Source organism: Kryptolebias marmoratus, linkage group LG18, assembly GCF_001649575.2.
Source record: "Kryptolebias marmoratus isolate JLee-2015 linkage group LG18, ASM164957v2, whole genome shotgun sequence".
Lineage (NCBI taxonomy): Eukaryota > Metazoa > Chordata > Actinopteri > Cyprinodontiformes > Rivulidae > Kryptolebias > Kryptolebias marmoratus.
The window spans coordinates 13308470-13325706 of NC_051447.1; the positions used below are offsets into that span (position 1 = coordinate 13308470).

The 17237-nt window shown below is 41.8% G+C and overlaps 1 protein-coding gene and 1 long non-coding RNA gene across 2 annotated transcripts; one reads left to right on the top strand and one right to left on the bottom strand.

Annotated features, from left to right (window-relative positions):
• Window positions 1-8: 8 nt before the first annotated feature.
• On the top strand, window positions 9-5590 carry LOC119617935. The gene is made up of 2 exons (XR_005234412.1): window positions 9-139; window positions 4872-5590. It is a non-coding gene; the product is annotated as an uncharacterized LOC119617935 (long non-coding RNA).
• On the bottom strand, window positions 5160-15914 carry pkp2 (plakophilin 2). Its single transcript, XM_017414754.3, has 13 exons — window positions 15603-15914; window positions 14496-14563; window positions 13096-13670; window positions 12871-13009; window positions 12096-12303; window positions 11076-11253; window positions 9286-9403; window positions 8935-9096; window positions 7604-7780; window positions 7206-7359; window positions 6918-7095; window positions 6727-6802; window positions 5160-5774 (listed from the first exon to the last, which is right to left on the bottom strand). Exons 1-13 carry the CDS (start codon window positions 15781-15783, stop codon window positions 5709-5711), a joined length of 2280 nt encoding a protein of 759 aa, XP_017270243.1. The 5' UTR covers window positions 15784-15914; the 3' UTR covers window positions 5160-5708.
• Between the last annotated feature and the right edge of the window lie 1323 nt (window positions 15915-17237).

Genomic DNA, 17237 nt, shown 5'->3' on the forward strand with positions numbered 1-17237 from the left:
GCGTGGACGTCAGCACGAGTCCGTCCTCTGCTCGGACATCCGGCATCTGCTGCTCTGCCCATCAGCGACGGGAACCCTCACTTGTACATCACATCGGAGCAGAACTGGGACACCGCAAGGCATGATGGACCAGTTAAAGGTGCAATGCACTCACACTGCCTGTGGCACACCGCATGAAAACACAAACATTTTATGTATTTATTTTTATTAAAAGGGAAACATATGGAAACGGAACAATGCCCAGGATTTCCTAAAATGATCATTCATACTAAAAACCGTTTAACCGATAACACTACGGGTAATAAAAAAACACACATTTTTAAATAAACAATATTATTAAGCTCCATAAATCTAATGATAAAGTGAGAAAAAACAAGTTATTCACGTTAATACTGAATAATGACGAACATATGTACTAGTTTCTTGTCAAAAACTTTCCGTGGTAACGCTGAATGGATTGTCCGCTTGTTTTTAAAGTGAGTTTATATCAAATAGTTATTAATAAATGGTACCTGCTCGACAGTGACGTCACTCACGGAGAACGAAGTGTGAAAACAATGGCGGAAAACTTCGTCCAGGCTAGGCTAACGGCTAACCGAACAAGAGCCCCGTTTTTGTTTGTTTGGGATTTCTTGACGATTTTAAGGCTTAAATAACAACTCGTTTCTCAAAAACGACATACAGCCGTGAGTGAACACTAAATTTGCGAATAATAAACATCTGCGTGATGCTCTTTGTTCAATTTGTTGCCGGTTTTTTTTTCAATAAACAACGTCGCTGTTGCCACGCGAACTGCGTAGAGGCTGGGTCAATGGAGCAGGTGTACCTCCATTTTTTAAATGGGGGGGGGGGGATCGAGTTTCAGCTCCCCATTGTAATTTTTTTTTTTTACTTAAAACATGTTATCACCCCACAGCAATAAAACAAAAAGCACGTAGTGTTTATTGATTCTAATCTTACTTTCTTAGTTTAAAAAAAATAATAAAAAATCGCTCCGTTCACACCCTTCCCTCAGCTTTGAGTTGGTTCAGTCCAATTTTAGCTAGCTGTAGATTTGAGATTAAAAAACAAAACAAAATCAGATTTATAAAGCTTTTAAACTGTGCTGCATCTATTCTGGGAGAGAATAGAGTTAGAACAAGATAGCTTCAAGTGGCAATATAAACCACATCTTACTGACATCAACCCTGAACTTCTTTTAGAATATTTTTGATTGGGCTATGACCTCAAAGTAAAAGTTATGTAAATGTTTATATCATATGCAAGCAAACTGTAATATCTATGACACTAATTAGGCATGCACTGTTGTTTGTATTCCTTTATGTAGGAACAATAACATCCCATTTGATCAAATAATCAGCTGCCCAGCATCCCTTTAATAGGTGTGCTTTCCACTGCTAGGCTAAGTATTTTAAACAGCCGTCAATCATCTCCATGTATATATGGGAGGCCTAAACTGGGATCAAGAACAGTATTTTGTTGTGCTGTAAGTTTTAGCCCAAGTCTAAAACTTTAATCTCCCGTTTGAGCAGCTTTACGTTCCATTTTTTAAAATAAATCTATCACTTTCTGCCTGTCAGAGACCCTCAATGTAGGTTTAGCAATTAAGCCTGATTATGTCAGCAGCCAACGCTTTGTTTCGTCCCACTGAGCACGTGTTGTAAATCTAAAACACAGTTCTGGTCTTGGCTGGAGGACGGGAACGATCAGAGCATTTTTGGCTTGAGGAATCTGCATTTCTGCTCACTTAAAATGCCGGTCAGAGCTCGGGTCTTCCATGTCTCAGCGCATTAATCGTGACAGCTGCCTGTTGTGCTGATCAGGCAGAATTGAAGCTGACCTTTCTCAGAGTGTGGTTAATTTCCACTGCTAAATCAGCTGACAGAGAGGTTGTTGTTTTAGCAAATTTCCCCAGTTTACCAAGTCGAAAACTTTGTAACTCACGATGCGTTTGGTTTGCTGAACAGCTCTGATAGCTCGTTTGTTCCTGTGAATAAATTAAATTTTTTTAAACTGTGTAATTGACAAACAGTAAACCATCTTTACTTTGCTTTGTTCCTTATTCCTGCGTTACAGGCCTCACCGAAGCTTTTGAGGAGTCACTGCTGGGATTTTTGAGCAATAAACTAGGCGTTCAGGCTTGAGAACGTTTGACATCAAAAGTGAAACAGAAGAAAGGACCCAAGAAGATTGAGCTGAATTTTATGGTCAGAGACTCAAAGAGTTAAATCCAGAAAGCTTCTTTCAAATCAGCAACAACAGAAATGTGAAATGTTAAAGGTCCAGCTGTGTAGGAGTGAAGTCACTGAAAATATGGAAAGTCCACTCTTTTGCCAGGGTTTGGTTTGTTCCTTTAAAAAAATTATATAAAAAGAGAAAACAATGATTCCCAGAAAATGAGACAGGAGTTGATCTTAAAGAAGGACTACTAGCTGGTCACTAATTTGGATCCTCGCCCCTGATCAGGATTTTATATGATCCAACAGGGTCCAAAGCAGCTTTAGATCTTTTTAATGAACAGTTTCTTATTTTCACACAATTTTACTCTAACAAAACTAACAAAAAGCATGTTTTTTTATCTTCCTGTACTTTGGTCAAAACGTTGCCTTAAAATAGTTAACAAACCTTAAAGCCGTCATATTTCTAGATGTTTAAAAGACTGCGTTTTAGACTTGTCTTTTAATTAAGGGAGAATTAATTTATCATCTCTAATCCTATCAAGTTATTTTGCTTTTTAGGGGCACAAATTCTCAAATATTCATCATTTTATGTCTATCTAAAAATATTTTGTAAATCTGTGTGATAATTTTGCTACTCTTACTTGATACTTGAACATCCATTTTTGTAAATAAAAATTTAGCTTCTTTTCTTCAGATTTTCTTACTTGTAGGCCATCTGGATGGCCTACAAGTTGTTTTGAGTCTCTTGCTGGTCAAGATGTTAGTTCTTTTTTATCATCTTTAAAGGTGATGTTTTCACTCATTTTACTGGAATTTTACACAGTTTAACATTTTATTTCTTCTTATATTGGTCATCTTGTGGTTATTTTGCAATGTCCCTTTTTTGTGAAAATGTTATTTTTACATTTTAGGCATCTTGTGTCTTTTTTCCCTCTTTTTCTCATAAACTGGAATCTTTTTGAAACTCATTTTAATAGTTTTCGCCCCACCTTTACGTCTTTCTTTTAGTTGTTTTTCATCTCCACTTATCTTTTGTTTTATTAGTGTTGCTTGTATTTCCTTATTGTGTTTTAATATCTCATTTGAGACATTTTTACACATGATCAGACAGCTTTGAACCTATTTTTCAAGACATATTTGTGCTTTTTCCCACACATTATTAATGCTTTTCTGCCTTCTTATAGTCCCCTCATTGATATCTTAACAGCATCGTATTTTGGGGATTTTCTGTCAGTTTATAGGACATTTAAACTCCTCAGATCTCTGGACATGCGCCTCAAAGACTCCCTCTGTATTCTGTACATAATCAGTGTCTCAGTTTCGCCGTCCGTCCAACTTTAGGACACTGAAGGGTGGATCTTCATTCCAGACATTCTTATGTGTGAAGACACTTGTACTCCCAGGAAACGACTACATTCTGAGGCTTTTTCTCCTCTCTTTAACAACTACAGTTTAGATTTCACGTCTAACTGAAGGATCGTGTCAGCAGAGAGTAACGTGACCCGAGAGGTGACGTCTCCAACAAAGGCCTCACTGTAAACTAAAAGCCCCCCCTCATCTGCCCGTTTCTTTCTGGTGTCACAAACCCGTTGGGCTGTATTACGTGACAGCTCCGGCACACCTCAAACAAACCCATCCTCATGTTTCTCCACACCTGTTACCGCGGGGCTATTTTGGTGTTTTAGGGATATATCATTTCTGTGGTGGTCCTTGAATCTGATCAGGGCCTCCTCAAGTAAAGGAACTTATCTCCGAATGTTAAACTCGCCTAATCCCCTAATGCGTTTTCCCCTCGCTGTCTGGCATTTGTTACAAAAAATGAAGCTTTTTCTTGTAAAATAAGAAGCCGCGCCGTTTCTCCGAGCGACATAATCTGCAGAGAAACAAGAGAGCTATTGATAGAAGGATTTGGCTCCAGCTTCTCTTCATCAGCCAAAATCATGGCCTTTGTCACCAAAACACTTCATGAAACAGGCGAGTTGGAGCTTATTACAAAGAAGGGGGGGGGGGTGCTGGGATTATAGTTCCTCAAGCAAAAAATGGATTAAAGCTAAAGCATGTTAGAAGATGTGGAATTCAGATTTTGTAACAATGATTGGTGTCCTAAGAGGGAAGGAGCACTTTAATAATCCAAACCTTTATTCTCTTCATGAGCAGCTGCTGAAATTTGATGCAGCAACACTGTCCTCTGCAGGACGAACCAGAGAAAACTTTTATTATTTTTTCCTCCTCAATAACCTAAAAGCAGGTTGAACATCTTTAAAGGATATAGACTTGCATCAGAAATGTAAATTCAGTACATTATTTACAAGCCTAAGCAAATTATGCTCCTTTATATCATGTAAAACATCTCGAATCGTGTAAATATCTCAGCTTTTTAACATGTGCAGTGTTTACTGCACTTTAAAAAAAAACACTTCATCGTTGCACCGCCGCCACTGGTGCAGCGCTGTAATTGCTTTGTGGGCTACTGTTAACCAAACGGAGCAAAGTCTTTGTAGATTTCCCAGCTGAGATCAGCTTCATTAAACGGCGTGGATCTCCGGGGGGGGAACTCAGCTGCTTGAATAAAGACACCGAGCGAGGGCAGAGAGGATGACTCGCTCATATTTTATGTAACGTCCTCCCCCTCTCCTTTTCCAGTCTCTTTCTGCAGTTCTTCTAAAGATAAATTAATCATCTCTGTTGCAGTGAAATGGTACGAGACCGTCTTCTCCTCTGCGCTGACCTTAAACGCCTCGTCCTGGAGGGGTGATGCTGATTGGCACCTCGCCTCCCGACTCTTCCCCCTCCCCCCCAGCTTTACCGCAGTGCAGCTCGCCCTGCCAGGACCCACAAGGGCAACGCCGCTCCGGGGGCTCAACGTCACCTGAAGGCCTGACGAACGAGCAGCGAGGCCAGAAATCTGGGGCTGACTGGAGAGAACGAAACGTTTTAAAGGCGCATGTTATTTAAAACGATTAAAGAGTCACAGAGCAGTTTCGTTCTGAAAACAATACTTGGTTTTAATGTCGCACTTGTAAATACAGCTTACGTCGGTTCACGAGCCACTTCATTTCATCCACTGCAACTTCTTCCTTCTGCATAATGAAATGTTTCGCGCTGCAGTGCTTAAAACATTTTAGCTGCTGAGCTGCCATTTACGAATTAGAATAATAAAAATAAGAAAACTTCACAAACTAGAAATACTTACAAGTTTCATTCACTATCTTTGCTGCGTTTCCTATAATTTCTACATTAATTTGTCTTTTTTTTTCTGACCATAATGCACTGCGGCAGGGAATTTAACGTATTTCCCAAAAACTAAAGTGCTTTGAAAGAACAACTTTGTCATTTTAACAATCAGAACTTCTATTTCTTTAAAAGAAGAGGAAATTCTAACCAGAAACACAACAGCACTAAGTTCTGTGTCCAGTAATTAAAACAAATGTCTCTACAGCAATAAAGATGATTAATAACAGGAAATGGTGCTTGTTTCTTGTTGCAGATAGGGTTATAAAAACGTGGATGTTTGGATGTCCGCTTCAGTTACTTCAGTGAATTTGCACCCCTTGTTGTCTTTGCGTTGATGAAATCGGATTTCTTGAAGCCACACTGTTGAGGAAAAAAAGAAAAGGTGTTGATTATTGTCTTTTTAGCTGAATTCCTGCTTTTAAATTATAATCTAAAATACATCATAAAGTATTTTGATCACCATAAAAGAGCTACGACTGTTTAAATATGATTCACTCAGAAACAAGTCCTGTTCAAAGATGAGTATTTTTAGACCTAAAAATCTAAAGTCTATCAGTAAACATGATACACAGACCAACCATAACATTATGACCACCTGCCTAACATTGAGGGGGTCCTCCTTATCGGCTATGACCAGTCATAGCATCTAAAAAACACCTGAAAGTGACCCCAGGTTTCCTGACTCTTTGAGAAAATGTTGCACTTTAGATAAGCTAGGTGCTAAAAGACAAATCTTTTGGCTGCTCTTTTTACACTCAATCTTGGCACCCAAACCTTTGAAGTTCTACTTGTATAATCTTTAAACTTTATATTCTTTGTACAAGTCATTGGATAAGTTGCTCAGTGAAGACAATGAAAAGTCTACTTTAGATTTTTTTCTTGTTGTTAGAAGAGGGTTAAAAAGACAAATGCAGATATTTGTTGAATTTTAGACATTTACTCTAAGACTCTAAGAGGGTGTAATACATCGGTGTGCACTCCCGGTCCTGGAGGGCCACCATCCTGCATGGTTTAGATGTTTCTCAGCTACTCAGCAGGTCTTCATGTTCTGCAGAAACGTGTTATTCACTCAGTCATTCAAGTCAGGGGAGTCAAAGCAGAGAAACACCTAAAACATGCAGCATCGTGGCCCTCCAGGACCAGGACTGGACGCCACTGATGTAACAGAAAACAAATTGGGTCCGCTTTGATCAAGATCAATCTAATTCTAATGTGACATTTTTCAAACAAGTGCTCATTTGCTAGCTGAAGAAACACAAGGGCGCCATCTTTGAATGTAAGTTCAGGTGCGGTGATACATGGAAGGAGTCACCTTCTTCAGGGCTCCGTGGGTTTCCCCGTAGACCCACATCGTCTGCAGCAGAGCACATGCTGTCTTACTCGCTTGACTGGAGCCACGGGGAAAAGACAGGAAAGGTCAAACTGGGTCAGAAGTGGCACTATCGTCCAGCAGAAAACTTCTAAGCCTTATAGGAGAACAGTTAATTAGCAGAGCCGACCAACCCGTCTTTGTTGCTGATGCTGATGATCTTCGTCAGGGCTCCCTGGTCGATGATGGCCCTGGCGGTCTTTACGTCACTCTGGCTTAGATTATTAAGGATGTGACACAGATTAATCGTCACCTCGTTGGTCAGCTCGGGCCCGATCAACAGGTCCACTATTTCTGGCAACATTTGACTCGCTGCAGGTGAAACAAAACGTTTATTTGGCGCACAGTTTCAGCCGTTCGAGGTAAAAACTCAAAGAAGAAACCGCTTATAAAAAGTGTCTGAAAGTTGAGCGCAACGTTACCGATGACAGGACGCAGCTCGACATGGTGAGAGAGGTTAGCTGTGAGGGAAATGGCCGTTCTCTGTAAGCTGCTGTCTGCCTCTATTAACACCTTCTTAATGTGACTGAGTCCATCCTCCTTCTGAAATAAAGTGACGGCGATGGCTTTGGACACCTGTGAGGGCACAGGAAAACTACCTGAAGATCTGCTCAAACATCGCCTTCGTCAACACGTCTTCGTATTTCACAGAAGTTAAAGCAAACTACAGAGTTAAAAACAAGAACTTTGGAGTTTCCTTAGACGGTTGCCATATTTACATACATAAATCTTACGCAAAATTCCACATTTTGGAACCGAATCTGACCGTTCCATCCCTCCGACTTCTGAACACCCAGAGCTAAACTCGCTCCCTTCTTACCGCTCCGTGTTCAGCTGTGATGTTCTGCAACGCCCCGATGGCGGCTTCCTGCGTGATCCGCCGCGTGCTGCAGGCCACCAGCGACAGGTACATGCGCATGGTGATGAGGCTCCACAGCCACTCCGTGCCGTGCGGGTTGTGGTTCTCCTTCAGCAGGGGGGGCTGCTGCTCCACATCCTGCGAGGGGAAGGATCCAGAGCTGCTAATCTGAGCTACAGACCTCCTGCAAACACATCTGAACAGGGAGGCGATTTCACACGGTTCTGTAGCTGCTTCTAAACAAACCACAACAGTCATCCTTTGGGAAAAATCGGGGTTAATTGGCCCACGGGTTTTACTAAATCATCATCTCAGTTCAGTTTCCCAAAGGAGTGCTGGAGCTGAATATTACCTGAATCATCACTTCTTTATTTTTAATTATTTTGTGTCTACTTTTGTAAAAGCTTGGAGTATTTGTGTCTTGACCCTGTAGATGTTTGCACCTGCAAAATAAAACGTGTATGTGAATAAAATTGTTCATTTTCGTTTTGCTCTTTGTTTGTTTTGCTTCAACATGCAGTCGATGTTTTATACATTCCTTAAAGCTTTGAAAGTTCCTACAATTTCTTAGTTTGAACATTTGATATGTTTACTGTCTTCCACTGTTATTAAAATATGGGTTTATGAGATTCGCAAATCGCTGCATTCTGTTTTTATTTACATTTAACACAACGTTCCAACTTGTTCAAATTTGGGTTTGTAGAGGTTTTATTTATTTTTTCATTTAAATTTAATGTTTTGGTTGATGCCAGAGTCTATATTTCAAATTAAGAGCCATTAGGAAGCAGCTTTAATCAACATAAGAGTGACAATTGTTCTTTTTAGGGGTCCAAGCCAGCATGAAACCCACGTGAAACTGTTCTACTGTACACTGCGCGAACGCTGCAGGACAACATTTATTTTTTTTCCCCTCACAATTCTGTGTCTCCAACAGTCAGAAAGGTCTTTCCATCGTATTCCCTTTCACCATTAAGACTTAAACTGAGTGGAAAACGCAGCTCAGGCAGCCTGACTCGTGCAAAACTTGAAGAACTGTGGCTGATTTAGCAGCACACTAACATAAAGTCTCTGCTGAAGTTCGAGGTGATAACAGTCCAGCGGAAACAGGTGCTTCTCACAAACCAGTAACCTAACAGTTTACTTAGAGATTCCTCAACCACTAATGTCATAAAAGAGGAAGCTCGCCTTCAAAGAAGCTCTTTAAGCATGATTAATGAATACCCTTCGAAAACATGAAATCGCAAGGGGATCTTCGGAGCTATTAAAGGGGGATTATGGTGTGAAGGGATTACCTGTGTGATTTTGGCGCTGCGGTAAGAAAAACAGCCCACGGACGTCTGCTCAGAAGGCAAGTTTTGTTGAGATCCTCTGGGCGGCTGGGCGGGATGCTGCAGAAGCTCCGACTCGATCTGAAAAGTCAGGTTGTGCAGGATGCAGACGCAGTTTTCTGTGGACTTCAAAAAAAAAGAAAGAAAGAAAACAATATGAGTCAATTCTAACCAAAAAAATCACATGGAAACCTTTTTAAAAGTATGCGATTAAAAAAAAGGAACAAGGAAAAGCAGAAATTCTTGTCTCTGAAGCTCAATCAACAGTCATGGAGCACAAACGTCTCGTCTTTGGCTCCTCCCTTTGGTTTTTACCTTGTCATCAGTATTACGGTTGGCTACAGTCCCTCGGATGTAGTAGACGAGCGAGTCGATGAGGTTCTCACACACCCTCAAAGCTTTCCGCACATCTGGGCCAGCAGAGCTCAGATTCCTGCAGAAACACACACACACCAAAAAAAAACATAAGAAATTTGTGTTTTTCCACTAAATAACAACCCATTTCCAACATGGTTGTAACAGGTCCATGTTAATCACTATGAAACATCCTCTCTTCTTTAACAGTCTGTAAAGATCTAGGAGCTGAGGAGAGCAGTGATGGAGGTTTTAGAGCGAATGTTGTCCCATTCCTGTCTGTAGGATTCTAGCTGTTCAACAGGTCTGGGTCTTTGCAGAGAGCTCAGTTCAGCTCCTGGACTCTTCTATGAAGCCATGTTGTTGGAATGGATGCAGAGTGAGGTTTAACATCGTCTTGCTGAAATATGAAAGACCCTCCCTGAAAACAGATGCTTGGATGAGAGCATATGATGTTCTGAAACCTACATTTACTTTTCTGCATTAATGCTGCCTTTCCAGATGTGTAAGCTGCCCAGAGGCACTGATACACCCCCATATCATCAGCGAAGCAGACTTTTGAACTCTGCACTGATAACAGGCTGAATGTTCCCTCTCCTCTTTAGCACGTGGAAGGTGGTGTTCATTGTTTTTGTTTTTTAATAATTAATCTGACCACAGAACAGTTTTCCTCTTTGCCTCAGTTCAATTTAAAATGAGCTTTGGTCCAGAGAAGACAGCACTGTTGGCTTCTTCTTTGCCTGATAGAGCTTTAAGCAGCATGTGTGGATGTCACAGTGAACTGTGTTTACAGACAATGATCTGTGGAAGTGTCCCTGAGTCCATGCAGTGATGTCCAGAACAGAGCCAGACCTGGTTTTAATGCAGCGGACTCTGAGGGACTTTCATCCTCTTGTCCTTTGAGCTCAGAGATTTCTCCAGATTCTTCAGATCTTTTGATGATATAACGAACTGTAGATGATGGGATGTTCAAAGTCTTTCCCAATGTTTCACCTTGGAACATTATCCTTAAAATGTTCTGTTATTTTTGACATTTAGTTTCCCTCAGACCAGTGAACCTCTGCCCATCTTTACTCCTGAGAGATTCAGCCTCTCTAAAATGCTCTTTTTATACTCAGACCTCTTACTGAGGGCCGTTTCTTATTCAAATAACTTACTTTTAAAACCTTTTGTTGCTCCTGTCGCAACTTTGAGATGCGTTGCTGCCACAGGACTACTTCAAATTTTCTTCCGAAAATAAAAACAGAAGCGAGAAATGACTGTTTCCCCATCCAGCGGGAGGTCAAAGGGAACTCGATAACATCGGTGCAATGAGATTTCAGCTCGCTGAGTGGAGAGATGAGAGCTCGCTGAATAATTTAACCTTTCTCTCTCTCTTTTCTACGGGCTGCAGTCAGCAGGGGAGCGCCGCTTCTGCTGCCTCATGCTTTGTAAACACACGTACCGTTAAGTCTAAACAAGTTGAAAGCAAATCCATGATTCATGACGTGAGCTCGTATCGTCTGGAGAAGCTTTACAGGAAGCCTAACACGGCTTTCACAGAACCCTGGTCAGAATTTCCTGCTTCTCCGTTTCTTTTAAAACAGGATTCATAGAAAGGAAGTTAACTTGACTTATTCAGAGCCTCCGTCACTGGATCTAACTCTCTGACTCAAGCCCATCCTGAGTTATGATTTTTAAGAAGGCGAGAGGTAGAACCCTCCCTTTAAAGCAATATATAATTTGCAGGAACACTCAATCAGGATACGTACCGCAGGCAGCCTGTAGCGTTGTAGAACGAGTCAGCGTCAGCGAGAAGCTCGTCTTTTGGGTTCTCGCCTTCAAAAATGCCCGAGCTGGGCACCAGGATTGACTTGGTTAAGATCCGAGCGGTGTTTTGGGGGAAACACTCCTTCAGGATGTCGTGGGAGGACAGGTTCCACATAAGACCTAAGAGAGAAGTCCCCCCAAAAAAAGATTAATTTACATTATGAGCGAAGTTACTCATCTCTGAAGTTTACCTGAGCTGGTTCTGTGTTTTGGCATGTAAAGACACACACTTCTGGTTATATTTGTTCTTACTCTGAAGAGTTTATGGTGTAATGTTGCTTTTGATCCTGGCTGCAACACAAGCCCCCGATCACGATCAATTCCCCCTCTGTTTAGCATCTCCAATGATTAGAGGTTTCTGGCTTATCAAACCACAGAAGCTGCTTCATTGTAAGGTTCTGACACTAAAGCTTATGTATTAACTGACCTTCCTGAGCTTTAGAGGACTCTTTATTACAGATATATTTGTCCAAGGAAGACATCTGGGGCTGCAGACTTCAGCATTTTAGAAGCTATTAAAGTTGTATGTCTTTGTCTTTCCAAATAATTGGAATCAAGCTACAAATTCATAGTTTCTTCCCTTCAGTATTCTTTTAAAACTGAAAAACACAAAAATATATGAAACATTTAATGCGTTTTCTTTAATGTGAAGCTTTTGGAGGTCCAGGCGCAGTGACATCTAGTGGCACAAAATTCAAAGTCCGGACCTCATTTATCCGTTCTAAACATGAAGGGAAAAAAAGCAATTTGTCCCTTTTAGAGTAAAATGTTTGGTATGTTCCTTTAAGGCTGCTGTTGTAATTTGGTTTCAAGCCACGTCATCCTGGGTTTTACTGCTTTCATGTCAACAGATCAAGTTCTGTGGAAAAAGTCTCGAGCCGTCAGTCATTTCAAGTGCAACCTTGAACATCTGAACAAAACAATAAAACAAAAAATATACACATGTATTTATAAACACAGACCAGTGAGCTGGCGTCTGGTCTCCACATCGATGCTGTTTGTCAGAGTATTCAGAATGATGGCCAGCCCGTCCCGGTCCTTCACCTCCATCTTGCTGTCGCTGCTGTTGTAGACGGCGTTCCGCAGGGCCGCGGCGGCGACGCGCTGCAGCTCCTCGCTGTCGTTGTCCAGGAGCCGCAGGAGCTTCTCGATCCCGCGCAGGTTCAGCACCTGGGAGCGCGAGAGGAAGAGTCACCGACGGATTCCCGCGCTCGACCGTGAACACCGAGGGCTGGAATTTACTGAAGAAGCTGAAGCTAAGAGATGCAGAACACGAGCTGCAAGCAGAACAAGGCTAGATAAAAGCTAAAAGCAGCCGAAAAGGCTGACTAAAAGACAAATGGTTGGCTAAAAGCAAGTATCATAAGGCTAGCTGCAGCTAAAACTGACAGAAGCTAAAAGTTAAAAGTATGAAAAGGCTAGCTGAATAAGTAGAAATATAGATTTAGCATGTATGAAGGAGATGTTTTTAAAGGAATTAGAGAGATTTCAGTGTTTTTCTGTAAGAAAACTATTTGTAAATAAAGTTAAATATTTTGAAAAGTATAAAAGTACTCATCTCCTGAACGAGCTGAACGTTTTGACACATGAAGTACATAAAAGTATGCAGGACAAATAAAAAAAGAGGAAAGCTGTAGCGTGGATCCTGACTCGACAGAATTCTCGGGGTTTCAACTAGGATCGGCTGAAACTGAACCAAGACCCGTATCAGCAGGAGTTCTGTTTGTCGGAACGTACCGTCCTTTTCGCTTTGTCTCCCTGCAGACACTGGTTCTGGATCCAGTTGGCTGCGTTCATCAGAGTCTCCTCGTCGGTCCCGGTCAGAAGGTTCACGGCTCTCTCCAGCGTCATCTCTGGAGGTTTGCTCCTCCCCTCCCTGCGTGAGGGACCACAAGCTAAAATCCTGTTTTATGACACGAGTCGACATTTTGAAAACACGTACAGGAAGAAGGCGGGTCTTACTGTGCTGCGGGACTCGGTTTCTGCTGAATGCTGGGTCGTGACGCCACCAGCCTCCCGGCGCTCACCTCCGCTCCGTCACCAGATGGCGGGAAGGATTTCAGCCTCGTGGACCTCTGGCCGTCCATCTTGACCTGAGCCTGCCAGCTCCGGCCACCATCGGTCCGGGTGGACCCAAACACCCGATCCCCGCCGTGCTTTTCCCGCCTCCCGGAGTTCCGCCCATGACTCCTCAGGAAGCCGTTTTTAGCGTGTTGCTGAAACCCCACGGGCTGCGAGAGACACGCCGGCGTGGACGTGAATGTGGAGGCGGACAGGTGTGGCCGCGAGCCACGGGGCGTCTCCGAGAAGGCGTGGCGCCGGAACGAATCCCAGTCGTGCGAGGACTCCATGGGTGTCCCCGCCCCACGAGAGTGAGCCGGTCCTGGGAGCGTGGACATCCCGTTTGAGTAGAAACTACAATTACAGCGACTGCGAGATAAATCTGGGTCGAGTCCTGGAGACATTTCCACCTTCCTGGATGGTCTCTTCATGTGAGTGATGGACAAAGTGCGGCTCATGTAGACGGACCCATTTACCTACGGGGAAATAAATTAAAAAAAATCATATTTATTCAAGTTAACAAGCTCTTTTTAGTCATTTTATTTTACACATGATGTCTCTGTTCCAGTCCTTTCTTGCCTGGATTCACATTTTTCACATCATTTATGACATTAGATTCAAATTTTCGCGAATTATAGCAAAAAAAAAAGTAAAGAAATTTGTGTTTGTTCGATTTTTTCTTTGCTTGTTGTTAATAAATCTTAAACCGTTTGAAAGCTTGTTAATTTCCTCTTCCATGGTGTCTAACTTGACTCGTTTTTTTGGTGTTTGTTGCTCGCCGAAGGCTGAAGACGTATCGACAGTTTATTCATTTAACAAACAAGGGCCCTCAGCAGCATGTGGAAGAACCATACACAGCCACGACAGCCTAGATTTACTGCCGAGAAGCTTTAGTTACAGCAAAGAAACACTTTTTTTTTACTTTTTGCGAAAAAGTTCAGTTTTTGTAAATCAAGTTCAGTTTTCCAAAGAAAAAGAGTTGAAGTCTGACTAAATGTACACAAAATACAACCCAGCGATGAATAACGTTTAAAATAAGCCGCTTTATTTTGACATTAGTGCAAACACAAAGATTTAAGCTCATCGCTTTTAACCTGGGACCCATCAGACCCACTTGGAGGCTGAGAGCGTCGGCACAGCAGCACAACACAACCACATTTGGCTAAATTCAAATTAGGATGCAGAGCATGTGGAGTGGAGTTATTGTTTTTCTAACGAGCCCAGCTGTTACACAGATCATTTCTAGGCATTAAAGAAAAGGTCCAGACATAAACACGAGCCGAGGATGGTTTGAAATTTACCTTCGTGCTGGATGAAAACCCCTGCTCAGCATCAAAACTCCTTCCGTTTTTCTGCAGACCGACGGCACCTGAAAGGAGTCCAGAAGGCTCTTTATTAAAGTTTGAAGCTCCACAAGTCTGAACGCAGGAGAAACGTGGTGAGATAAAAGACAAATTTAATTAAACCTTTGTCTGAACAATACTGAACAATAAAAGACGACAAACACAAGTTCTCTGCAACAGGACCCTTAAAACGAATCGGTGGGAATGCTCGTTTTACCCAATCAATCCTCAAAATGTCTACTTGTTCCATTTTTGTCTTTATGTTCCTTTTAGCTACTGTTTCGCTACATTTAGTTCTTAGCTACTGTTTTGATCATTTTAGCTTTTAGCTACCACTTTGCTACATTTGGTTATTAGCTCTGGTTTTTCTTACTCTAAACTTTTAGCTATTTTTTTGCTACATTTAGCTAATTTTAGCTTTTAGCTATTGTTTTGCTATTTAGTTCTTAGCTATTTTTGTGCCAATTTTAGCTTTAAACTTCTATTTCATTACATTTAGTACTTTGCTACATTTTGCTAGTTTTCGCTTGTAGCTTTTGTTTTGCTACATTTAGTTCTTAGCTACAGTTTTGCTATGTTAGGTTTAGCCTTTAGCCACTGTTCTGCACACTTCAGCTCATTGTTCTGATTTGTCCAATTAAAATCAAGTCTGGTCTGAAGATAAAACTGTTCCTGAACTCAACCTCCTTTAGCTGAGGTAATCCCCCCACCTCACAGGTGTGGCTGTCACCGTGCCGATCAGACAGCGTGGGTACGGATTCAAACCCACAACCTTCCCGGCTGCCGCAGATAAGATCTGCTTCAAACAGGGAGGGACAGCAGCCTTTGGACGGACCGGTGAAACCGAGGAACCTGTTGGACCAGCGGCATTCCATTCACAAAAATCACCAGCATTTAGTCTGAGCCCGACCGTGCGTCTGCAGGGAGCCACGGGAGAGGCGCCAGCTCGGAACCAGCGGCTCGGTTCTGGTTCTGCGGACGAGTTTCCGTAAACACACACCTGAGTTATCGGTGTTCAGTGTGACGCGCTGGAGGGACAGGTAAAAAAAAAAAAAAGAAAGTTACCATTTGAGAGACTCCTCTTTGTCTTCCGCTCCAGAGTGAGCCGAACCTGCCGCTGGACTCGGAGGCTCCGGTCGCCCGACTCGGTTCTGGTGGAGGAGCTCGGAGCGGGCAGAGCCAAACTGGAGTCCATCAGCGCGAAGTCCGGAGCGGCCAGGGCCGACTTCAAGAACCTCTCCCCCATCGTCCGAGGTTCGACGCTCAGGAGCTTTCACGCCTCATTTAGCCCCGATACAAAGCTGCTGCTCCTCCCGAGCTCAGCGGCTGCTCTGTTCGCTTTGTTGTTCCACTCAGGTGGGGCCACCTGCGGCGGCGGGGGCGGGGCTAAAGGAGCACCTGAGGTGTCAGGTTCAGTGCTGCCTTTTTGAACCCGTCTAAACCGCAAGAAATGTTTCAGTGTCTACAAGCAGAGCGCTGAGAGCTAAAAGGAGCAAAAGGCCAGCTGAAAGTAGAAGTAGGTTAGCTTGAAGCTAAAAGTAGGCTAGTTGAAATTACCAAAATGTTAGCTAAAAGCAGCAAAACGGCAAAAGGGTAGCTAGAAGCTAAAAGGAAGTGTTAAAAGTAGCAAAATGCTACTTAAAAACCTAATGTGGCAAACACTTAGCTAAAAGTAGCAAAATAGCTATAAGTAGCAAAAGGCTAACTAAAAGTTAGCTGTATTAAAGGGTAGGCTAAAAGTAGCAAAAAGGCTAAAAATATCAAAAAGCTAGCAACAAGCTTAAAGTAGGATAGCTGAAATTACCAAAATGTTAGCTAAAAGCAGCAAAAGGGTAGATAGAAGCTAAAAGAAAGCTAGGTACAAGTATCAAAAGGCTAGCTAAAAGTTAAAAGTAGCAAAATACTACTTTAAAATCTAAACCTATTTCTGTTGTGTTCTGAAGACAAAATGGTCAAACATATCAAACCCTGGATTATGATGCGCTCTTATTTTGAAGGACACGTGATGAAGGTTGGGAACATCCTTTAGTCATTTACAAAGTCTTAGTAAGTAATAAAAGACCTCCACAATGACAAGCAGTCATTTATTTTGTACTAAAGAGTCAAATTTCAGCTACAAACTGTTGACACATTTTGTCGTATTTGATTTTAGGCTCTTAAACTGTAACCTGCTCCTTCAGGTAATCTTTAATAATATTATTTGTCTTTAAATAAATGAATATTCAACAACCATTACAGTAAGATGTTTCCTTTTTAATTGTCTCCACAGGAACAATCTTTCTGGTTCGCATCACTGCCACACATATTTTTCTTTGCATGAAATCATAATAAACCAAGACATTTTCATTTGCTTTTAATTAAAAAAAAAAAAAGAAAAAAAAGGTTGTTAGATAAATAAGATCAGCTGAAAATCAACACGAACGTCAGATGAGACGAGTGGAGGGAGAGTTATCCAAGCAGACGACAACGAAGAGACGGAAGTTTTAATTTCATTTTGCAGGTTAGCTTACAGGATGGAGACATTTCTTTCACCTTTTAAAAAAAAAAAAAAAAAAAAAAGAAAATCCTCTTTTATTATATTCTGAAGAACTTCAAATTCAGAGAAATTTGAGATTTTCCCACTTGAACCCGAAGCTTGAAATTTGGCACATATTAAAGTTTAATAAACATTTAAACAGACAAGAGGCGAGGCTGGAACTT